General features: G+C 44.6%; 1 protein-coding gene across 2 annotated transcripts in view; it reads left to right on the top strand.

Moving 5' to 3' along the window:
* The first annotated feature begins 10373 nt into the window (after positions 1-10373).
* The window catches only part of LOC121571628 (unconventional myosin-XVI-like), a 167647-nt gene continuing 152258 nt past the window's right edge, over positions 10374-25762 (top strand). For both annotated transcript variants that reach the window (XM_041883205.2, XM_041883206.2), the window contains exon 1: positions 10374-10658. In XM_041883205.2, coding sequence (XP_041739139.1) covers positions 10631-10658 — 28 coding nt within the window. In that variant the 5' untranslated portion in view covers positions 10374-10630. The remainder of the gene's footprint in view (positions 10659-25762) is intronic.

Raw genomic sequence — 25762 nt, forward strand, 5'->3', positions numbered from 1 at the left:
GTGTCTTATTCTCCCTGAATTAGTTTTTAGGAAACACCCCTGTATGCATTTAATTCTATATAAATGGAGATTTAGCCAATTGGTTTGTTTGCCTATCCACAATTCAAACAGCCAAACCCTAAAATATGCTAATCATATTCAACATTTGGAAATTGGAAATTTGGGTTGTAAAACTAATATATAATTATTTATGTAAATATATCACACCAGATGAATAATTGATTTAAGGAGTTCCCACCTCATGGTTCATTCATTAATGTAGCCCAACATTCCCAGGGCCACGGGAAGAAAGAGTTAATTGCGAGCGTTGGTTCATCAGGGCAAGAACACAATGTATTACTTGGCCACATTAATCTGTATTAGAACTCGTCTAACTTTTGAAATGACAACCACACATACACATACACACACACAGGGCCGTGCATAGACCTTTGATGGGCATGAGCTCAAACCCCAAAAAATATTTCCAGCAACTGTGGTCACAGATTCGTTGAGCAATTATTACAAGAAGAGGGGAAAGCAGCACAATCTGATGAGGAAAGTATTTTGCTAAACTATTTTGAATTGGAATAAATGCTGCACTCATTAATAATGACCAACACAATTCCAGTCAAAATAGAAAATTGTTAGAAATACTGTAGCCTACCATAACTCTATCCAACCCAACTCCATTCGTTGCCACTATCATATATCCCAGTGGTTTTAAAACCTTTTGACCTGCAACCCCGAAAAAGTACTGGTACAAAACTTGCAACCCCCCGCGCACACACATGCATGTGTGCACACATGAACATACACACACAATCTCAATATAGCCTGTCATTACAGCCATAAACGGTGATGCATTTTCAAAACGCAACATAGGTTACAAAAATAAACTGCGTTTTACACCTGCATTTTGAGCTGTAAGTAATTTATGTTAGCAGCCAATATCAATTAGGGATATATCTTGTCACTTCTCTGGAGTCCAGAGTAAAATCATACGGCCTCTTTGTAGCAGAGGTTGCAGGATCAGATGGAAAGCATGTTCTGGCTGCACCGTGCCATTACTTTGGAGGGCAGCCTGCTTGCAGAGTGCTCGTTGCCAGCCGGGTAGCCCTGTTCTTCCTCACAAATATCTTAATACATTTGCCAGAATATGTTACATCGTCATCTCATAATATTGAAGGAGGTGCGATGTTACAGCTGCTTATCTTTAGACATATAGCCAGTAGCCACCCAAACTAGTCCTATCTGAAATATGAAAATTATCAATCAAATCGCCAGGTAGCCATATTGTTCTGGCAAAGATGAGTCAGTAGTAGATTGCTAAACTGTATTTTATATGGATGACAAACGTAGGCCTACTCTGTTTTTGCCAGGCAAAGCTGTAGGAAATGAAACTAGTTATTTTGGTCACTAATCTGGATATGTGCACCTGCCCATGTGCGCCAATGCTGATGACTGGCCTTTGGGCATCAATCAAGACGCACAACGTTTTGGTTCTGAAGCATAGACGAGGGGAATTATACCACCACTAAAAAGGCTACTTTGGAGACTTGAAGGGCATAGGGGCATGTACTCTGCACAGGTGGAGCCCTGTCTTTTGTTGTCAGGATAAGGTTGTCTCAGTATTGATTCCCATCAGAAGGAAGGTGTTGATGTGGTGATAATATGGTGATATTAATGTGTGTCAGCAGGAGCATCAGTTGACAGCCGTCTGATACTAAACCTGTTGGAGGTGCAAACTCTCACCCCGCATAGAAAGCATGCATTCTCAAACACACATGCACTCACTCACGCAAGCTCTCTCTCTCTCTCTCTCACACACACACACACACACACACACACACACACACACACACACACACACACACACACACACATGGCATACTCTTCCTATGTTTTACTGTAGTATTTTCATGCAAATGTAAGATGTGATTCTAGCTGGTTAATACAGCACAGTAGTTCTTTCTCTCAGTACTTGACCTGATTACAGAGAGAGCCCATTAGACTGAGACTCAAATGTCAGGATATGCCTGCATAGCAACACAGATTCATAGATTAGTCTAAATTGGGACCAAATTTCACAATTTGTCATACTGTTACAATTAGTCTCATTGTCGTTATGTTACTAACTCTACTGTGACATGTTCCATTACTAGTGTTACTGTCACTAAGACACATTAAGAAGTTGTACATGATTGGGTCTTTTGACATTACCACTATAGTGTGTTATTGATGAATAGCAGCATCAATGGCAAATGTAAAGGTTTGTGTGTGCTGTATTTGTATTGACCAAAGTAGAATGCAGTGGATCCTCATCAGCTTACTATGTGTATGTGAGCGTGGATGTTAAGAGTGGAGGAGGAATAAAGAGTGTGAATAAACCAGGCAGGTCACCCATGATACAAGTCAGTGTTCGACATCCATCCGGCCACTAGGGGCAACTGTGAGCACTGTTACCTTCAAGTAGGTTTAGATTTTGCTAGGGTGTTGTTGACAGGGATGGCGAATGGGTGTAAGTGAATCCGAAGGTTGCATGTTCAAATCCAGCAATACAAAGTTGTTGTCACGATCGTAAGAAGGCGAAGTAGACCAAGGCGCAGCGTGTGAACCAAACATGACTTTATTTAATTAAAGTAACAAACAAAACACGATTCGTGAAGTCCACAGTTAAACATACCGACACGGAACAAAAACCCACCAACACAAAGTGAAACACAGACAGTTAAGTATGGCTCCCAATCAGAGACAACCAGCAAACAGCTGACACTTGTTGCCTCTGATTGGGAGTCACTTAGGCCAACACAGAAAACAACAACCTAGAACACCCAACCTAGAAACAACCCACACAGAACGAACACACCCTGGCTCAACATACAGAGTCCCGGAGCCAGAGCGTGACAGTACCCCCTAAAGGCGCGGACTGCGACCGCGCCTCAATAAGGGCTAAACAAGGGAGGGCTGGGTGGGCATACCTCCCCTCGGCGGCGGTTCTGGCTCCGGCCTTGCCCACCACCCTCCAATCAACCCCCCGTAGCGCCCCTGGTCCGGTCTGACCCCGCTGGCTGGATCTGGACTGGACATTGACGGAGCGGATTGCTTACGCTCCGTTGTGGAGCAGCTGACCGGTCTTACCAGGCTGACGACTCGCACCCCGGGCTTGGTGCGAGTAGCAGGAACGGGCTGAACCAGGCTGACGACTCGCAACCCTGGCTTGGTGCGAGTGGCAGGAACGGGCTGGACCAGGCTGACGACTCGCACCCCTGGCTTGGTGCGAGTGGCAGGAACGGGCTGGACCAGGCTGACGACGCACACCGTAGGCTTAGTGCGTGGAGCAGGGACAGGCCGGACAGGGCTGGCGACGCACCCCGTAGGCTTGGTGCGTGGAGCAGGGACAGGCCGGGCTGGGCTGACGACGCACACCGTAGGCTTAGTGCGTGGAGCAGGGACAGGCCGGGCTGGGCTGGCGACGCACCCCGTAGACTTAGTGCGTGGAGCAGGGACAGGCCGGACAGGGCTGGCGACGCACCCCGTAGGCTTGGTGCGTGGAGCAGGGACAGGCCGGGCTGGGCTGACGGCGCACACCGTAGGTTTGGTGCGTGGAGCAGGGACAGGCCGGACAGGGCTATGGAGACGGATAGGAGACCTGGAGTGAAGAGCTGCCACAACCCGTCCTGGCTGAATGCCTACCTTCACACACTCTGTGTGAGGCATCCGCACAGGACGTACAGGGCTGTGTACCCGTACTGGCATAACAGCACGTGATACTGGCGCAGGATATCCGGGACCGAGGAGAGGCACTGGAGGCCCCGAGCGCTGAGCCGGCACACTCCGTCCTGGCTGCATGCCCACCTTCGCACAACACGTGCGGGGTGCTCGCACAGGACGTACCGGACTATGCCGGACCACTCGTGGCACAGTGCGCAGCTCCGCATACCGCGGAACCTGCCCAGTCTCATGCTGCCATGCCTGAGTACGGGAGTTGGCTCTGCTCTCCATCCAGGCTCCGCCAACCTGCCTTCTGGCCCCCAAAACCCGGTGGCCTTCTCTCCTCTTCTCCTATTTCGCCCTGTGGCAGCCTCCTGCTGCCCAGTCGCCCATGCCGTGTGCCCCCCCCTAAAAAATTCTTGGGGGTGCCTCTCGTCCGTCCGACGATGGCACTGCTGACGCCGCTGCTCCTCTCCTGCCTGGGTCTCCCCCTTCATTGCCCTCCGGTACCGGACGGCTTCCTCCTCGGTAATCTGCCCCCAACCGAGGAGGACATCCACCAGAGTCACCTCCTGCGTGTGTTCCTGGACACGCTGCTTGGTCGTTGTATGGTGGGTTTTTCTGTCACGATCGTGGGAAGGCGAAGTAGACCAAGGCGCAGCGTGTGAACCAAACATGACTTTATTTAATTAAAGTAACAAACAAAACACGATTCGTGAAGTCCACAGTTAAACATACCGACACGGAACAAAAACCCACCAACACAAAGTGAAACACAGACAGTTAAGTATGGCTCCCAATCAGAGACAACCAGCAAACAGCTGACACTCGTTGCCTCTGATTGGGAGTCACTTAGGCCAACACAGAAAACAACAACCTAGAACACCCAACCTAGAAACAACCCACACAGAACGAACACACCCTGGCTCAACATACAGAGTCCCGGAGCCAGAGCGTGACAGTTGTTCTTGATATTTTTGTTTCAAGCCTGTCCAAACCTTAAACCTTACCTTAACCATTCGGAGTTAATGCCCAACCTTAAGAATTCGGAGTTAATGCCTAAATGTAACCCTAACCTTAAAAATGTGGAGTTAATGCCTAAACTTAACATTAAGCACCTTGAAATTTGAAGTTCGGAACAACTTCGAAATTTGACGTTTGAGAAACATGGATGAATGTCTAATTCTGACATGAGACTGTAAGAGCGTTAATAAAATATGACTTCTTACTCCAAATTATATGACATTTATGATGTCGTGTTTGGATGCTGGTGTGTATAGATGCTTTGTGGTTATGTGTAATATCTACTCCTTTTATATGACAGAAGTGTATTGTTTGGATGCTTCTGAGTAAACATCTTCCATGGTGCGGTGTGACAGTGTGTAGTAGTACACCTCCTCCTCTGGGGTCTAGCAGAGTGACACTGGCCTCCTGTCTCTGTGTTAAGTGACAGGTACAGAGCCTTCCCCTGACAGCCGTCTACACATCTGTCCTCTACAGGATAACCAACACTGACAGGGTCAGGGGTCAATGTCAGCTTAGAGACCAACCGACCGACAGACACTTACTGAAAGGAGTCTCACACAGAGACATAGGAAGTGGTCGAATAAGCAGTATATGCATCAAATAAGCAGTCTATTTTTGCATTGATAACCAAATATAATCTCAATAAACCAAACAAAATTGTAGCCTTATTAGAATCCCCGAAAAATGTATTTTGTTTAGAAGTTATAACTACGTGATTCTCTGCTATTTTGAAATGGTACAAACTGTTGTAGCCATGAGAAAAAATTATGACATTTCAGTGAGAAAAAATAATGACATTATATTTTTATCTGATAAGGGAGCGAATTAGGGATGTGACGAATGTACAATTGTTCTTAATGTTTAATCATTTTTTTTTTATTGTTTAAACAATAAGAAAAATCATAAAATTCAGTGAATTCACAATTCAGATATGATCCTGCGTATGACCGCTAGGGGGCAATGCAGTTCAATCTACTGCAGTCCTGTCTACTTACCAGACGGTGCTTACCTTACTGCTGTCCCCCACCCACTCACCAACAATGGTAGTTAATACCATTTTAGGTTCTCTGCTGTGCCCCTCTCCTCCATGTTCTCAGTTGTCAGTACATGGGACTTCATGTCCCACTTCTCATTCATGTGATGGCTAGTTGCAGTGATGTATGACAGCATGTTCATAGACATCCAACATTCTGTTGTTAACGCCACATATGGTGTTTGAGAGCTCGCACTTTGTACTTGCAGAGCAATTTCTCCATCCAGGCTGTCACGGTTTTTCGACATGGCATTTTGTAGTCTGTTTCTAAAATGCCATCAGGGCAGTGAAGCCGACATCCTCTACCATTAACAATAGCTGCATATCACCTGCAATCATTTCTGTGATTTTCTCACTTCGTCCCTTATCGCACTGCTGCCAGCAAAGGGTTGGGTCATGGTGCCTCCTTTTCAGATGGTTAAGCATTGCACCTGTACTGCCACTGTAGCTCAATTCCACCTTGCAAAGTTTGCATTTAATTCACCAGCTTCTCATTTAACTTCTCAAACTGTTGCCATACAGGACTTCGCTGCTGTCTTTTCCCTGTCTCACTCTGCCATTTTTCCAACTGTTAACAACGATGAGGTGCGGAGTGCTTTATATCCATGGCAAATAACTTGAAAGATGCATATCTCCTCCTACAAACGTTACAGCATTGTTGCACTAGGTATTTGTTAAATAAAAAAGATTCCCTTTATGATGATGATCGGGACCTGTTAGTGCTAGTTTTGTGATAACTGCACTGTGATAAAAAAATATATAAAAAAAGTTTTTAGGTTAGGGATCTTTTCTCAACGTTAACGATCCCAATGTCGTTTAAAGGTTCACACCCCTACAGCGAATACATTCAAGCAGCATATCACACTTGGATAATGTTGTAGGTTACATTGGCAAGTATACAAATGTATACCAGGGCATATTATTTATAAATCTAATTATGGAGGAGATGTAGGAAGCTAAAAGGCTGGCTTGCTTGCTTTTTTTAGCCAGCTAGCTAGCAAACTGCTAGTGGAGTAGCCTATAGCCTATGGCAGGCACACAATGAGGTAATGTAAAACAAACCTAAACTTTCATTACATGTAGCTATTATTTAAATATGCAGTTGGTTTTCTTTAAAATTGATTATTCTTTGCCTTTACCACATTTATTTTACATTTTAGTCATTTAGCAGACGCTCTTATCCAGAGCAACTTACAGTTAGTAAGTGCATACATTATTTATTTAATTCATTTTTCATACTGGCCCCCGTGGGAATCGAACCCACAACCCTGGCGTTGCAAACGCCATGCTCTACCAACAGAGCTACATCCCTGCTGGCCATTCCCTCCCCTACCCTGGACGACGCTGGGCCAATTGTGCGCCACCCCATGGGTCTCCCAGTCACGGCCAGCTACGACAGAGCCTTCCCACAAATGGGAAGACGACAACAACAAGAAAATATCTGCTATCGCCCCCTTGTGAATGTTGTTATTTGGCAGTCTAGAAATGCATGGCCTGGTGAGGTATCATGTTACCAAAAGTTCAGACTCCACCCAAGCACACACACACAGTAAATGACGAAGTGATCTGTGTATCGGCCTTTAGACACAGTTTACATGCACACAAGAATATGATTATTGTGGATAGTCAGATTAGTATTATAGTTTGTTTTAAATGTTTACACGCTTTGCAAAAATAACGATTTCCCTAATAATCCTGTTTACATGGACACATCTAAAATCAGGCTACTGATCGGACTTTGGATAAATGCAGAAAATCGGCAATCAAAATAAAAGTTCTACCACCGTGACCGTGTTATTTTTGCGAAACCTTTTTGATTCTGAGTTCGGACATCTAAAATGTGTATGTGAAAACTATTTCTAAGATGCATACTTTCAGTTTTTCCGAACTCACTTCACTTGCGCGTAAGAGGGAGGCTTGCTACAGGTGCTGGCACATGCACAGATCTAATACACCACTGGAATGCCGATTAAGCTGTTTACATGTCCTAATAACTCGAAAGGCTGCTCAGAAAACGAGTATGCTTACTTCGATTTTGACCTTAAGCCAATTAAGATAAGTAGAGTAAGGTGTTTACATTATTATTTTCATACTCGGCCTACTGCCGTAATCAGTTTAATATCGAATGATTAGTGTGCATGTAAACAAACATAGACAGGGGTTTCTTGGGGAGGGTAGGGGCATGTTGTTACCCTCCAGAGAATCAGGTGATCACCACTGGCCCGCTCTGTGGGCTGACCTTCTCAACAGACTGACAGAGAGTAGATCAGACAAACGGTGTCACCACCTCTCCTATATTCTTCTATTCTTCCTTTCATCTCTCTACCTCCTTATCCATCACTCCCCCATTCCTCTCTCTCTCTATATATATATAACTGGGTTGTTGATATTCATCATTAATTTACTACAAGCACACAAGCACATAGACACATGCTACTCTCTAAGGGTGATGTGTTGGATGTTGAAGGTATGTTGTGGCTGCTGTTTTTGGCTCCTGTGTTGGAGGAGAAGGAAAGAGTTTGTGACCTGATTTCATATGACAGGATTTACTCTAGCATGTCTCAGATGCTTCCTCTTCCTCTCTCTCTCTCTCTCTCTCTCGCTCTCTCTCTCTCTCTCTCTCTCTCCCTCTCTCTCTCTCTCTCTCTCTCGCTCTCTCTCTCTCTCTCTCTCTCTCTCTCTCTATTTGTCGCTCCCCCCCCTCTCTCTCTCTCTCTCTCTCTATCGCTCTCTCTTTCCCTCTCTCTCTCTCTCTTTCTCTCTCTCTCTCTCTCTCTCTCTCTCTCTCTCTCTCTCTCTCTCTCTCTCTCTCTCTCTCTCTCTCTCTCTCTCTCTCTCTCTCTCTCTCTCTCTCTCTCTCTCTCTCTCTCTCTCTCTGTCGCTCTCTCTCTCTCTCTCTCTCTCTCTCTCTCTCTCTCTCTCTATCTCTCTCTTTGTCTTTCTACCCAGCTCCATTGTTCTTACTGTCACTATTCTGTCATTCTTACTCCCCCTCCTATGTCCCTCTCTCTCTCCATCTGTCAGGTGTGTTTCATGTAGGTTGGAGTAGCAGAAGTTGACAGGATGGTAGAAGAAAAACGATCACTCTCACGATATACCAGCCCCTGCACACAGATGCACGAAAGCAGACACACACACACACACACACACACACACACACACACACACACACACACACACACACACACACACACACACACACACACACACACACATACACACACAGATACACCTGCAGACGCTGATTCAAAATGTGTGTCAAAATCCAGCTTCAATCACACAATCCACACTTAAATAAACTTTTACACTATGGAAGCTGCACAAACACAGAGACACCCACACTGACACATATGCACACACACACACACACACACACACACACACACACACACACACACACACACACACACACACACACACACACACACACACACACACGTACACACACACACATACACACACACACACACACACACACACACACGTACACACACACACACACACACACGTACACACACACAGATAGACACACACACAGATAGACACACACACACACACACACACAAAGCCTCTTTGCTATGTTGCAGCTAACATATTCATACATGCAAATCAGTCTCTCCTCACCGGCTAAAATATCACACAGTCACATACATTATGAGGCACATATATTCACAGTAAATGTACAGGCATACACACACACAAAAACACACTGCCTTGATGGTGCTGTGTGAGAGAGGGGGTGACAGATGTGATGGAGGTTGTGTGACCTGTTGTTAAATGGCAACCAGGCTTATCTAGAGCAAATTTGTGGCCAGTTAAAGAACCATTGGTGAACACTTAACCTGTCACAGCACTGAGAACAGAGCAGAGCCGCACTGCAGCAGCTGAACATCCCTTTCTCTCTACCTCCCTCTATCGTTCGTTCTCTTTCTCTATCTCTCTATGCCTCCCTCTATCGTTTCCTCTCTAGCTTGCTTCCTCCCTCTCTCGTCATCTTTGCACCTATATCTCTCTCTATTTCCCCTCCTTTCCCTATTGTTTCACACTCTACCTGTCTATCCCTCTCTTTCTAAAGCTCTCTCAATTGCTTTCTACCCTTTGCTTCCTCCTTTTCCGTTCTCCCTCTTTCTCCTCTCCTTATCTATCCTCTCTGTCTCTGTCTCTGTCTCTGTCTCTGTCTCTGTCTCTGTCTCTGTCTCACTCTCTCTCTCTCTCTCTCTCCCCCCCCTCTCTCTCTCTCTCTCTCTCTCTCTCTCTCCCCTCTCTCTCTCTCTCTCTCTCTCTCTCTCTCTCTCTCTCTCTCTCTCTCTCTCTCTCTCTCTCTCTCTCTCTCTCTCTCTCTCTCATTCTCCAGAGTGAAGAGGCACAGCAATTAATTCCATCTCTGTTGCTTTCAGCTCAGGAAAAGCAGAAGGAGGTGTGTGTGTGTGTGTGTGTCAGGCACATTGCGTGCATGTCTGTGGTGTGTATCTCTCTGAATGTGTGGAGCATTGCATCAGGGGGGTGTGTTGCACTGGGGGCGGGTCTACCGTGCTGTCAGTCAGTGACGCACACTGAGCACGTGCGCCGGTCATGGTTGGGGAGATGTTGTGTGGTGGTTATCTGGCCGATGGCTGGGAGAGCTGCAAGCGTTGCAGCCCTGCGATGGTGTGTGTGCCTGCTGAGTGTGTCTGTGTGCTCATCTGCAACCTGAGTCCTATAGTGAATAATGCAGAGCAGAGCAGAGCAGTGTGGATAGCAGCTGAATGAATAATGCATTGTGCAAGTTTACTAGCGCTGCTGTTAGCTTAGCTAGAGCTGGAAGGAAGGAACCTGTGGCTGCCTCTGTCAGTCTCACTGGCTCTGACTATCTGACTGACTGACTGGTACAAGGAGAATATGTCCCACTACCATTTTCTCAAATGCTGTAAGTAAGCTCTAGACAGCTGTCCTCCCTTTTCTGTCTTTCTATCTTTTTCTCTCTCTATTTGTCTAGTAGTTGCTACTGTCGTTTATGTCAGCGTGTAGCCGATGCATGTGTGTGTGTGTGTGTGAGAGAGAAAGTGAGAGAGAGAGAGTGAGAGGTGTGCCTGTATTAGCTCATGCTCATGCCAGTGTCGTGTGTATGAGAGCATGATGTCACTATCTCTATAGCAGTTTATAATGTAATGTAGCTGTGTAACATTTGGTACGATAGTGTCTTGCATAGTAATAGTGAGCCAACATGTCTCTGATATTATATTCTGCTGTAGCCAGCGTGTGTCATTTGTGTGTGTGTAGTTGTGTGTGGGAGAGAGAGTGGTTCTTGCCTGTGTGTGTGTAGGTGTCTGTGTGTGTAGGTGTCTGTGTGCAGTGGGTGTGTAGTGGGTGTGTGCAATTGTGTTTTTGCGTATGTGTCTGTGCAATGTGTTTGTGTGTGTGTTTGTGTGTGTGTGTGTGTGAGAGTAATGTGGGTAACGTGTGTACTGTGGGTGGGTGTGTGTGTGAGCTTGCTGCAGACAGACTGCTGTAGCTGTGTGAAGTTGACCGGTGAATGCGGCAGGTAGTGGGAGGCTCTGGGTAATTCAGCTAGAGTGACAGACAGACAGGCAGAGAGCAGAACAGCAGGGAGAGAGATTGAGAGATGGGAAAAGAGAGGAACGGCTGGAGAGAGAGAAGAGTGAAAGAGAGAGATGAAGAGAGAGAGATGAGAGAAAGAGTGAAAGAGAGGAATGGAAAGAGTAATCGAGAAAGATGGAGAGAGAGAGGCAATATTGAGAGAGAAATTTGAGGATGGGGACAGGAAGAGCAGGAATGTGGACACAAGGAAAGGAGGATAAGTGACAGTTGAGGAGAGGAGGGAGAGGGACAGATTATGAGAAGGTGAATAAAGGAGATAAAAAGAGAGTGAGAGAACGGATGATGGTGCATGACCAAGAGATTAGGAGACAGAGGGAGCCAGGAAGGATGATTGGTGAATAATTTCCCTGATCTATACCTCTCGCTCCTCTATTTCCCTGTTGTTTCTTTCCCCTGCTTTTTCTCCTTTCCTTCCTCTCTGAATTTTTATTTTCTCAAAGGCATAGGGCTGAAATGCATTGGTTATTTAACAAGTTTGTGTGTGTGTGCGTGCGAGTGAGTGTGTGTGTGAGAGAGAGAGTTCAGATTCGGGCTGAAGGTGAACTCAAAGGGCAGATAGAAAGAAAAGAGAGAGATAAATGGAGGAAAAAGGAGAGAGAGAGCGAGAGGGATATGAATGAGGCAGATGTATGTGTTCTCACGTTTGATGTGTACTGAAGCAGACAAGGACAAATGAGTGGGCTCATACTGTAGGTCAGTGGAACAGTAATACACATAACTGTGTATGCGTGCATGAATAGGCACTGTAAAACATTTAATGTAAGTAATTTACTGCAATTTGTTTTACAGTACAGCTACTGTAATCCATTTTACGGTATTATTTGTTTTACTGTAATATAATTTACAGTATATTACTGGCTACAGCAACATATTACCCAGTATTCTTTGTAAGTTTTCATTTGTACATTTATATTTACATTTTGGTCATTTAGCGGGTGCTCTTGTCCTTAGTAAATTACAGTCAGTGCATTCAACCAAGGTTGATAAAAAATTACATATCACAGTTATAGCAAGTAAAAAGTTTATGTAACCGTAACAGAACATTTTGTTGGAGTTAGTCCTTAAGAGTCGATCGAGCATTAACATAATATTTGATATAATATCAAATATCAAAATCTGTCTGTTTAAACTAGAGATATCAATCCACTGCTTCCACCTATGTCGGACTTCCGCATCTGCGGTGGAAAGTGGCAGAGCTACCGGGGTTTTTTTCAGACCAGGAGACATCCTGAAAATCAGTCTTCTGACGAAAACGTCTTTAGCGTCCGAATGTATTTGTATTTATTCTGGATCCCCATTAGCTGCTGCCAAGGCAACAGCTACTCTTCCTGGGGTCCAAAACGGTTTAGCCTATGAAGAGATGACACTCACAAACACGATGGTGTTCTCTGTTTTGCTTTACGATCCCCACAAGTGTCACGGGCTTCGTCTGAAGCTAACCCTTTACCGGTTAAAAAAATGAATGGAAGTATGGAAGTAGTTTTGTGCCAACAAAAAAATAGGGTTAAATATGTGTCCCAAAAAAATGAAATACTTCCTGAGCTTTCTTATATCTTATAGAAATAGGACAGACACTTCAAAACCGTATACCTCTGTTTTGCCATTTATGAATGTGTTATTCAATGTGTTTCTATGGGCTATAGTAGTAAAGGACAACCAGGTTTTCCTCTAGGAGTTTGCCTGTGCTTAGCTCTATTCTGTTTATTTTTATCCTAAAAAACTCCCTTGCCGATTACAAGCATACCCATAATATGATGCAGCCACCACCATACTTGAAAATATGAAGAGTGTGTCACGTCTACTCCCGCTCCTCCCCTCCGGTGTTCGACATTGCTGGTTTACTAACCACCGGTCCTGGTAACCATCATTACGCGCACCTGGCATCAGTTATTACGCGCACATGCGCTTCATCATGAGGCACACCTGGACTCCATTACCTTACTCATTACCTCCCCTTTATCTGGCACTCCCTTAGGTTCTTTCCCCAGGCAGTATTGTTTCTGTGTTTCATATCAAGACGTTACTCCTATGTTGTATCTAGCCATTAAACTCTGTAAATGTTTTAAAGTCACCATTGGCCTCATGGTGAAATCCCTGAGTGGTTTCCTTCCTCTCCAGCCACTGAGTTAGGAAGGACGTCTGTGTGTTTGAAAACCTCCCTGGTCTTTGTGGTTGAATCTGTGTTTGAAATTCACTGCTCGACTGAGGGACCTTACATGTGTGGGGTACAGAGATTAGGTAGTTATTCAAAAATCATGTTAAACACTATTATTGCACATAGAGTAAGTCCAACTTATTATGTGACTTGTTAAGCACATTTTTATTCTTGAACTTACTTATTGACTCAAAACATTTCAGCTTTTCATTTGAATTAATTTGTCAAAATGTATAAAAACATAATTCCACTTTGACATTATGGGGTATTGTGTGTAGGCCAGTGACACAAAATCTCAATTTTATCCGTTTTAAATTCAGGCTGTAAAACAACAACATGTGGAAAATATATACATTTTTTTCTCCTCTGTTTTCATCAAAACTCTGTGTTGCAGCAGTAAGTCAATGGCTTTGTTAGCTTATAATCAGTTGGAATACCAGGTTTGCATCTTACATCATTTTCCCCTGTTTTGCCTTTAAGTTTACTATTTTTCAAAAACGGAATCTATGGCATTATTTAGGATGCTTAAGACAGAAGCTTATACTATACTAAATAAAACAAATTATTTGAACAACAGTACAGAAATTGTGGTTTAATTTTTTTTTTAAATCAAAATAATGTGCCTTCAACAGGATTTGACCACTAACCTCACGTCCTTGAATGTTTCATAGTTCCCTACACTACCTGTTAAGCTACCGGTCAGGTAAAACTACATGTACAAAATCCTAACTATATTTGTAAGTGCAGTGTCCAGTAGAGGTCGGTGTTTGAAAGCAGCTTGGAATGGAAGAAAGCACCGGAACCACAGCAAAATCAGTGGGATCTTGCATTTTGCAACACACGGTTTGAAAAAGCATGTGATCAAACAAAGCTTTGTACGTCATTGATGACCTACTTCTGATAAAGTGATACACACATCAGCACACTGCTTCAAATTTAGCTGCTTAGTGATTTCGACTCATGCCTTGGAGCGCCGTTATCTAACGTAACTTCGCTATTAAACTTTAAGAAAATGATTTCTACAGTATTCTACTGTAATTACAAGGGATTAGAGCAAGCAGGTTGGCTGTAGTCATTTGCATATTACAGCATATTAATGAGTACTAGGTGTTTTATATCACTTGCACTTCTTGAGGCCTAAACAAAGGCTTCCAAACTGGCTGTGATTACAGGGCAAAACAGATCAAATGGACATGGGTAAATATTCAACCATTAAAAGGTCTGATCTATTCCCTATATACATTCAATTGTTAGGGAACTACTACCACATATCACTTAAATTGGTACAGCACTCTCACTAACGGGTGCAACAAATACAGCCTCTTACAAGAGAAACAACAATAACATCCACCCACAAGTGTTCAAAAGATTTTTGGTGCCCCAAAAATGCAGTATGGTACTGTATTTTGAATTACAGTAAATTACTAACAGCAATTGGCCAGTTAGTTACTGTAGAGTTTCAGGACAAGTTCCTAAATTACAGTATATTACGGTATTCTACGGGGGTACACCATTGTCACTCACGGGTAAAACAAATATAGCCTCTTACAAGGCACCCGTTAAAATATATTAACGAGCCAGAGACTATTTCCCCGCCCACAACAGTTTCCCACAATGCACCATCATTTATAATGTAAAACACATTCAAAGTATTTTACTGTGCATTCTACAGTGTTTTACTGGTATTATAGGTATTTTATTGTGCATTCTTCATTAATCTACTGTATTCAGTTTATGTTGATTAATACAGTAAGTTACTGATAAAATTACAAAAAATGTCTAACAGTGTGGTCAACATGTCAAGCTGTGTGTACGTGTGCATGCAAATGTGTGTGTGTGTGTGTGTGTGTGTGTGTGTGTGTGTGTGTGTGTGTACAGTATATACAGTGGGGGGAACAAGTATTTGATACACTGCCGATTTTGCAGGTTTTCCTACTTACAAAGCATGTAGAGATCTGTAATTTTTATCATAGGTACACTTCAACTGTGAGAGACGGAATCTATAACAAAAATCCAGAAAATCACATTGTATGATTTTTAAGTAATTAATTTGCATTTTATTGCATGACATAAATATTTGATCACCTACCAACCTGTAAGAATTCCGGCTCTCACAGACCTGTTGGTTTTTCTTTAAGAAGCCCTCCTGTTCTCCACTCATTACCTGTATTAACTGCACCTGTTTGAACTCGTTACCTGTATAAAAGACACCTGTCCACACACTCAATCAAACAGACTCCAACCTCTCCACAATGGCCAAGACTAGAGAGCTGTGTAAGGACATCAGGGATAAAATTGTAGACCTGCACAAGGCTGGGATGGGCTACAGGACAATAGGCAAGCAGCTTGGTGAGACGGCAACAACTGTTGGCGCAATTATTAGAAAATGGAAGAAGTTCAAGATGACGGTCAATCAACCTCGGTCTGGGGCTCCATGCAAGATCTCACCTCGTGGGGCATCAATGATCATGAGGAAGGTGAGGGATCAGCCCAGAACTACACGGCAGGACCTGGTCAATGACCTGAAGAGAGCTGGGACCACAGTCTCAAAGAAAACCATTAGTAACACACTACGCCGTCATGGATTAAAATCCTGCAGCGCACACAAGGTCCCCCTGCTCAAGCCAGCGCATGTCCAGGCCCGTCTGAAGTTTGCCAATGACCATCTGGATGATCCAGAGGAGGAATGGGAGAAGGTCATGTGGTCTGATGAGACAAAAATATAGCTTTTTGTTCTAAACTCCACTCGCCTTGTTTGGAGGAAGAAGAAGGATGAGTACAACCCCAAGAACACCATCCCATCCGTGAAGTATGGAGGTGGAAACATCATTCTTTGGGGATGCTTTTCTGCAAAGGGGACATGACGACTGCACCGTATTGAGGGGAGGATGGATGGGGCCATGTATCGCGAGATCTTGGCCAACAACCTCCTTCCCTCAGTAAGAGCATTGAAGATGGGTCGTGGCTGGGTCTTCCAGCATGACAACGACCCAAAACACATAGCCAGGGCAACTAAGGAGTGGCTCCGTAAGAAGCATCTCAAGGCCCTGGAGTGGCCTAGCCAGTCTCCAGACCTGAACCCAATAGAAAATCTTTGGAGGGAGCTGAAATTCCGTATTGCCCAGCGACAGCCCCGAAACCTGAAGGATCTGAAGAAGGTCTGTATGGAGGAGTGGGCCAAAATCCCTGCTGCAGTGTGTGCAAACCTGGTCAAGACCTACAGGAAACCTATGATCTCTGTAATTACAAACAAAGGTTTCTGTACCAAATATTAAGTTCTGCTTTTCTGATGTATCAAATACTTATGTCATGCAATAAAATGCAAATTAATTACTTAAAAATCATACAATGTGATTTTCTGGATTTTTGTTTTAGATTCCGTCTCTCACAGTTGAAGTGTACCTATGATAAAAATTACAGACCTCTACATGCTTTGTAAGTAGGAAAACCTGCAAAATCGGCAGTGTATCAAATACTTGTTCTCCCCACTGTATACTCTACATGTGTGTCTATGTGGATGCTGCGGGCTAATTCACAGCCCAGTGCAGTGCTGTCAGTGTTATTAACTAGAGCATATGAGGGATATTCCCCAGTAAATCAATATCTGACAGCCAGGAGATGGGAAAGCAGGAGTTTCTCAAGCATGACAACTATCTCTCTCTCCCCCTGCTCTCTCTCCCCTGCTCTCTCTCTCCCTCCCTCCCTTCTACTTTCTCTCTCTTCCCTATATCTCCATCCTGACCTCTGCCGGTCCCTCTTAATCTCTCTGACCTTTCCTGTCTGTCATTCACTTACTCTCAATTTCCAGCTGTCCCTTTACCTTTCTTTCTCTCTTTCTCTCTCACACACCCTCTCTCGTTCACTTCATCTTTATTGCCTTGCTCAGCGGATATGAAGAATATGGTTTTACATTAGCATCACATTTCGAGAGGCTAGACCGTTCAGTTGGATCAGTCTGAGATGCTGTAAATCTTTATGGGTGACATATGTCAGAAGTGACACGTGTGATATGTGTCATATAACATCTGTGTTTATGGCCAGACTATGTTGGTTTGTCTCTGTCTGGCTGTTTATGATGCCTGATTTATAACACTGACAGAGCAGTTAAATAGAGTTTGCTGGTGATAAATAAAGTATTCTGGTAGCGGTGGAGTGTATGTGTGTGTGTTTGTGTGTGTGTGTGTGTGTGCGTGTTTGTTTGTGTGTGTGTGTGTTTGAGACTGCGTGAGCGACTTGACAGAAGGCGAGTTATTGCTCATGGCAAGAGTGACGATGGTGTGTGTGTGTGTTGCTGTGAGTTAAGACTCCTGAAGGAGGACTCATCTGTCCTGTGACCCTCCTCCATAAAGTCAGTTATGATGTCTCCCTGAGTCTGCCATAAACCTACCACAGTTGAGAACAGCACAGAGAGAGCGAGAGAGAGAGAGAGAGGGGGAGAGAGAGAGTGAGAGAGTGAGAGCGAAGAGAGAGAGAGAGAGAGAGAGAGAGAGGTGGGAGGGAGAGAGAGAGAGAGAGTGAGAGTGGTGGGGAGGAGGACAGAGCTCTAGGTCTGATGCTTTCAGAACCATGGAGAACCCCCCCGTTCCCCCCTCCCCCTCTCTCTCTCTCTCTCTCTCTCTCTCTCTATCTCTCTATCTCTCTATCTTTCTCTCTCTCTGGTTGGTTTTCAAAAGGATTGATGAAGTCAATAATTGGTCTTCAAATGAACAATCCTTTGGGTTTTGACACCATTTGTTATGCAATAATTCTGTCTCTGTAAGCAGAATCGGTGGCGCAACCAATTTTTTGATGAAGATGTTTCCCTTTTAGTTTAGGCTTGTGAAGCTGTGTCTGCAGCCTTTGAAGCAACACAATAATTCAAACTCTCTCTCTCTCTCTCTCTCTCTTTCTGTTTGCTGTAGGCTATGTGACACAATCATTAACTCCTTCATAAAAAATCCACAGCAGAGAGAGAGAGAGAGAGAGAGAGAGAGAGAGAGAGAGAGAGAGAGAGAGAGAGAGAGAGAGAGAGAGAGAGAGAGAGAGAGAGAGAGAGAGAGAGAGAGAGAGAGAGAGAGGTGGGGAGGAAAGAGCTCTAGGTCTGATGCTTTCAGAACCGTGGAGAGCACCCCCCACCTCTCTCTCTCTCTCTCTCCCTCTCTCTTTTTCTATCTCTCTATCCCTCTATCTTTCTCTCTCTCTGGTTGGTTTTCAAAAGGACTGATGAAGTCAAGAATTGTTCTTCAAATGAACAATCCTTTGGGTTTTGACACCATTTGTGATGCAATAATTCTGTCTGAGGAGAATCGGGGGCGCAACCAATTTTTTGATGAAGATGTTTCCCTTTTAGTTTAGGCCTGTGATGCTGTGTCTGCAGCCTTTGAAGCAACACAATAATTCAAACTCTCTCTCGCTCTCTTTCTATTTGGTGTAGGCTATGTGACACAACCATTAACTCCTGCATAAGAGAGAGAGAGAGAGGATAGATAAGGAGAGGAGAAAGAGGGAGAACGAAAAAGGAGGAAGCAAAGGGTAGAAAGCAATTGAGAGAGCTTTAGAAAGAGAGGGATAGACAGGTAGAGAGAGAGAGAGAGAGAGATAGAGAGAGAGAGAAAGAGAGAGAGAGAGAGAGAGATTCAGTATAGGACAGTGAGTAATGAGTGGTAGGGGTGTGACAGAAAGGAGTGGTACTAACGGGAATGAGTAGAGGAGAGGAAGAGAGGATGAAAAGGAGAGAAAGAGAGACAGCGTTTTCTTAGCTGGACACATATCAAATCAAATCAAATCAAATCAAATTTTATTGGTCACATGCGCCGAATACAACAGGTGCAGACATTACAGTGAAATGCTTACTTACAGCCCTTAACCAACAGTGCATTTATTTTTAACAAAAAAAGTAAAAATAAAACAACAACAAAAAAGTGTTGAGAAAAAAAGAGCAGAAGTAAAATAAAATAACAGTAGGGAGGCTATATATACAGGGGGGTACCGGTGCAGAGTCAATGTGCGGGGGCACCGGCTAGTTGAGGTAGTTGAAGTAATATGTACATGTGGGTAGAGTTAAAGTGACTATGCATAAATAATTAACAGAGTAGCAGCAGCGTAAAAAGGATGGGGTGGGGGGGCAGTGCAAATAGTCCGGGTAGCCTTGATTAGCTGTTCAGGAGTCTTATGGCTTGGGGGTAGAAGCTGTTGAGAAGTCTTCTGGACCTAGACTTGGCACTCCGGTACCGCTTGCCGTGCGGTAGCAGAGAGAACAGTCTATGACTAGGGTGGCTGGAGTCTTTGACAATTTTGAGGGCCTTCCTCTGACACCGCCTGGTATAGAGGTCCTGGATGGCAGGAAGCTTGGCCCCAGTGATGTACTGGGCCGTACGCACTACCCTCTGTAGTGCCTTGCGGTCGGAGGCCAAGCAGTCAGGATGCTCTCGATGGTGCAACTGTATAATATTTTGAGGATCTGAGGACCCATGCCAAATCTTTTCAGTCTCCTGAGGGGGAATAGGCTTTGTCGTGCCCTCTTCACGACTGTCTTGGTGTGTTTGGACCATGATAGTTCGTGCTCAGTCCTCTTTTTTTTCCTGTAGTCCACAATCATCTCCTTTGTCTTGGTCACGTTGAGGGAGAGGTTGTTGTCCTGGCACCACACGGCCAGGTCTCTGACCTCCTCCCTATAGGCTGTCTCATCGTTGTCGGTGATCAGGCCTACCACTGTTGTGTCGTCGGCAAACTTAATGATGGTGTTGGAGTCGTGCCTGGCCGTGCAGTCATGGGTGAACAGAGAGTACAGGAGGGGACTGAGCACGCACCCCTGAGGGGCCCCCGTGTTGAGGATCAGTGTGGGAGATGTGTTGTTACCTACCCTTACCACCTGGGGGCGGCCCGTCAGGAAGTCCAGGATCCAGTTGCAGAGGGAGGTGTTTAGTCCCAGGATCCTTAGCTTAGTGATGAGCTTAGAGGGCACTATGGTGTTGAATGCTAAGCTGTAGTCAATGAATAGCATTCTCACGTAGGTGTTCCTCTTGTCCAGGTGGGAAAGGGCAGTGTGGAGTTCAATAGAGATTGCATCATCTGTGGATCTGTTGGGGCGGTATGCAAATTGGAGTGGGTCTAGGGTTTCTGGGATAATGCTGTTGATGTGAGCCATGACCAGCCTTTCAAAGCACTTCATGGCTACAGACGTCAGTGCTACGGGTCGGTAGTCATTTAGGCAGGTTATCTTAGAGTCCTTGGGCACGGGGACTATGGTGGTCTGCTTGAAACATGTTGGTATTACAGACTCAGTCAGGGACATGTTGAAAATGTCAGTGAAGACACTTGCCAGTTGGTCAGCACATGCTCGGTGTACACGTCCTGGTAATCTGTCTGGCCCTGCGGCCTTGTGAATGTTGACCTGCTTAAAAGTCTTACTCACATCGGCTACGGAGAGCGTGATCACATAGTCATCCGGAACAGCTGGTGCTCTCATGCATGCTTCAGTGTTGCTTGCCTCGAAGCGAGCATAGAAGTGGTTTAGCTCGTCTGGTAGGCTTGTGTCACTGGGCAGCTCGCGGCTGTGCTTCCCTTTGTAGTCTGTAATAGTTTTCAAGCCCTGCCACATCCGACGAGCGTCAGAGCCAGTGTAGTACGATTCAATCTTAGTCCTGTATTGACATATTGAGTTCACCCCAGGTTCATATCCTCCCATGCTATGTGTGTTATACTTGGCATGCACACACACAACCCATTAAGCTAGTGACTTTGTTTTACTTCCACTAACCCACTGGCCCACTCTGGTTACTACTCTATTTATTCCACTGTCTGAACTGCCTTTCCTCTTTTTCTCCCTCTCTACTTCTTTCTGTTCTTCCCTCTGTCTGGTATATATAGCCCCCCTCTCCATCCCTCTATTATGCAATCTATCTCAGTTGCCACTGTCTGATTGTTCCCAGTAGTGCCACCGTCTATACCCAGCAGTGGTAATTCTCCATTGTTTCCTGTGTCCCTGGATGGAATTCTCAGTTTAAGGCATTTTGACACAGCTAGCCAGCCTAGGGCACATATACCCATCTATAGTCTATAGACACAGATATACTTAAGTAATAATACACAAGAGGCAGTGCTGTATCATGAATACAGTCACAGGTAAATGGCGTTGTTTGGCCCGACGCGGTAGCACTGCCTCGCATGCCTTATGGCTTTTATAAAACTGTTACCAACATATTAAAATAACAATTAATTACATATTTTAATTAAAACGTTATTTTGATAAGTAAATTCATACAATTTAATTATTACACCAGAGGATATAGTCCGGACAAAAATCTGGCTGTTAGTTCTTTTGGCCATGTTGCTACAGAAGCGACCCAGTCTTTAATTATTTTTGCATAGTTGCTATGCAAAGGACTGGTCGTCCATTCTAAATAAAATTGCACAGAACGAGCAGTATGGCTGGTGGCATTGTAATGCTGGAGGGTCATGTCAGGATGAGCCTGCAGGAAGGGTACCACATGAGGGAGGAGGATGTCTTCCCTGTAACGCACAGCGTTGAGATTGCCTGCAATGATAACAAGCTCAGTCCGATGATGCTGTGACACACCGCACCAGACCATGATAGACCCTCCACCTTTAAAACGATCCCGCTCCAGAGTACAGGCCTTGGTGTAACGCTCATTTCTTCAATGATAAACGCGAATCCGGCAATCACCCCTGGTGAGACAAAACCGCAACTCGTCAGTGAAGAGCACTTTTTGCCAGTCCTGTCTGGTCCAGCGATGGTGGGTTTGTGCCCATAGGCGACATTGTTGCCGGTGATGTCTAGTGAGGACGTGCTTTACAACAGGCCTACAAGCCCTCAGTCCAGCCTCTCTCTGCCTATTGCGGACAGTCAGAGCACTGATGGAGGGATTGTGCGTTCCTGGTGTAACTCGGGCAGTTGTTGTTGCCATCCTGTACCTGACCCGCAGGTGTGATGTTCGGATGTACCGATCCTGTGCAGGTGTTGTTACACGTGGTCTGCCACTGCGAGAACGATCAGCTGTCCGTCCTGTCTCCCTGTAGCGCTGTCTTAGGCGTCTCACAGTACGGACATTGCTATTTATTGCCCTGGCCACATCTGCAGTCCTCATGCCTCCTTGCAGCATGCCTAAGGCACGTTCACGGATATGAGCAGGGACCCTGGGCATCTTTCTTTTGGTGTTTTTCAGAGTCAGTAGAAAGGCCTCTTTAGTGTCCTAAGTTTTCATAACTGTGACCTTAACTGTGACCTTAATTGTTAGTGTCTTAATGACCGTTCCACAGGTGCATGTTCATTAATTGTTTATGGTTCATTGAACAAGCATGGGAAACAGTGTTTAAACCCTTTACAATGAAGATCTGTGAAGTTATTTGGATTTTCACAAATGATCTTTGAAAGACAGGGTCCTGAAAACGTTTCTTTTTTTGCTGAGTTTATAACCAGCTGTAGTCTGTCCGTATAGGGTAGGAGCTAGCCTCCTCTGGTTGGGGCTTGGCTTTGGATTAGGCTATGTGTAATTTCAATTGAAGGGCTGTAGTGTATGTGCTTGTGTAATGTACATGTGCTCTGCCAGCTGCAGCACTTGTGTGGATGTGTCATGAGAATAATGTCCTCCTCCTCTTGTCACAACAGTGGTTGGCTGCACTTCTTTCAAAATCCTCCAAGACTCAGGGGCTTGAGCTGGGCCGATAAACCGAAAATGATCGACACCAACCATACCGATCACTTTTCGCAGGCATCTTGCTGATTTCGTTCATTACGATAAGAAGCCTAAACTAGAGAAATGTGAAATGAAATAACTTTGATAAAATGTGTGATTGTTAATGGGACAATTGATGGATACAACCATCAAACTAGTAGTAGTAGTTTAAAGGATAATATTTAAAAAACTGTGGTGCACATTAATGTTATAAACGTATCGTTCTATTCATCGAATCAATTCAGGCAATTTATCGCAACATGGATTTTTGTGCATATCACCCAGGTCTATCAGGGGCGTTGTGATATTAGACTTTGGAGAGAGTCGTGTTTGGGGAAGGGGAGGGGAGAGGTGGGTAGGGTCACTAGTTTCCTGGTTATCAGGGTGTACTGCCTCTCTAACTCTGCCTAGTCAGCTTAAGAGGCTGTAGAAGCTAAGCAGTAGTGAGGGGTATAGTGAGGATGGTGGTGTGTGTACTGACACAGAGCTGGGCACACAGAGCAGGTCTTGTTTTAATAGGGTCATTGGTTTCTGCGCCTGGCAGCATCTTACTTCACTGCAGCATTTCTAAAGTGTCTTTAATCTGCATCCTGGCTTATCAGAGCCCAGAGACAGGGTCAGGAGGGAGAGGGAGACGAAGAGAGTAGGGAAATAGAAGGGGTGAGAGAAAGTAAAAGGAGAAGGGGGAAGTATAGTAGAGAAGGGGGGAGGGAGCGAGAGTAGAAAGGGAGTACACTGGTAGAGAGTGCTCAAACATATGCACAATCATGTGCGTGTTTGTGTGTGTATGCATGCGTGTGAAAGTGCGAGCCTGTGTGTGTAGACCAGTACCTGAGTTCCCTAACTGAAAACATTGAGGCAGACACCTGGTTTTAACAATATTCTAATCACCTCCTCATTGTCTCAAACCCAAAGATAAAGATAATTTTCATGTTGTCAGCCCAGGCAGATAACAGATGGGCATTTTGGCCCTACTGTCTGTCTGGGAGGCCGGCAGGCAGGTGTGGTGTTGAGTGTGTAGATGATTATCTAATGCAGAAGCAGTTAAAGACACAGTAACATCACTCAACAGCTTGATAAGGATCTACAGCATATACAGATTCACATAAACACTGTTTCAAGTAGAGACATCATACTGGGGGTTAACCACCTCTCAATACCCGTGCCATGTCTGTTATGGTTACAAATGTGTCTCTTTTTTGCATGTGTGTGTGTTCAGGTCTGTGTAGGTGCTTATGGGTCTCTGAAGAGATTATAATGTGAACAACTTCAGAGAAAAGACACACACACACACACACACTGACACACTCACACACCGCAGCTCTCATTTCCATAGCTGCATGACAAAATGAACTGCAGTGATTCCTGGTCCTCTTTAAAAAGCGTAACAGGCAGAGAGGAGAGAAAATAGAGAAATTAAGGGAGAGAGAAGAGAGAGCGGGAGAGATGGGAAGAGGGCCATTTAAAAAGGCTGCAATACTTCAAAGGCATCCCACTGTCAGTGGTTTAAACCTCGCCAGCAGCCTGCTGCACCAGTCTACTGAATCACACACACGGAGGGCGGGAGGGAGAGAGAGAGAGAGAGAGAGAGAGAGAGAGAGAGAGAGAGAGAGAGAGAGAGAGAGGGGGGGGGAGAGTGATGTGGAGAGTGAGAGTGATGTGGAGAGGGCTTAAAAGGAGAGAGAGGTGAAAGACAGTCAGACAGACAAAGTGACAGAGGGAGGGCGAGGAGGAAAGGAGAGAGAGGGATGAGGAAGAAGATAAACTGAAAAAGAGAATTGGAGTGGGTTAAAAGGAGAGGTAAAGAGGGCAGACAGATAGACAAGTAGACAGATAGACAAGCAGACATGGATGGAGGCGAATAGAAGAAGAGTGTGTGAGTCAGAGAGAGGAGGAAAAAAGCCACTGTCAGTAATTGATCTGCAAAGGCAGCCTTTCCAAAGTTCTCTTTCCCTCCCCTGTGGTCTAACAGTGACCTGAATTACTATACTAATCACTGCCGTCTTTGTCTCATAGACACAGCCACACACTCTCATTACAGCACACACACACACACACACCACATCATTTCAAACTTTGCAATCACCACATCATTGAAAACTTTCTGTATTGCATCCGGGGGCAGACTTTGGGTATTAGATTGTCTGGAATTAAATTCCCGCTGATTACTTTTTTATGCACTTGGAAGCATCATGGTCTCTGATCGCCTATGAATTGCAACTTTATTTCTGGTTGGTCTGATTCTCAGCCTTCAACACTGAACAATGCAATGAATATTTACCATTTTATAAGTCTGGAACTGTACATTCGGAAAGTATTCAGACCCCTTGACTTTTTCCACATTTACGATAAAGCCTTATTCTAAAATCTACACACAATACCCCATAATGACAAAGCGAAAACAGGTTTTTAGAAATGTTTGTAAATTTAAAAAATAACCTTATTTACATAAGTATTCAAACCCTTTGCTATGAGACTCGAAGTTGAGCTCAGGTGCATCCTGTTTCCATTGATCATCCTTGAGATGTTTCTACAACTTGATTGGAGTCCACCTGTGGTAAATTGAATTGATTGTACATGATT

Source organism: Coregonus clupeaformis, chromosome 40 (genome assembly GCF_020615455.1).
Source record: "Coregonus clupeaformis isolate EN_2021a chromosome 40, ASM2061545v1, whole genome shotgun sequence".
Classification (NCBI taxonomy): Eukaryota; Metazoa; Chordata; class Actinopteri; order Salmoniformes; family Salmonidae; genus Coregonus; species Coregonus clupeaformis.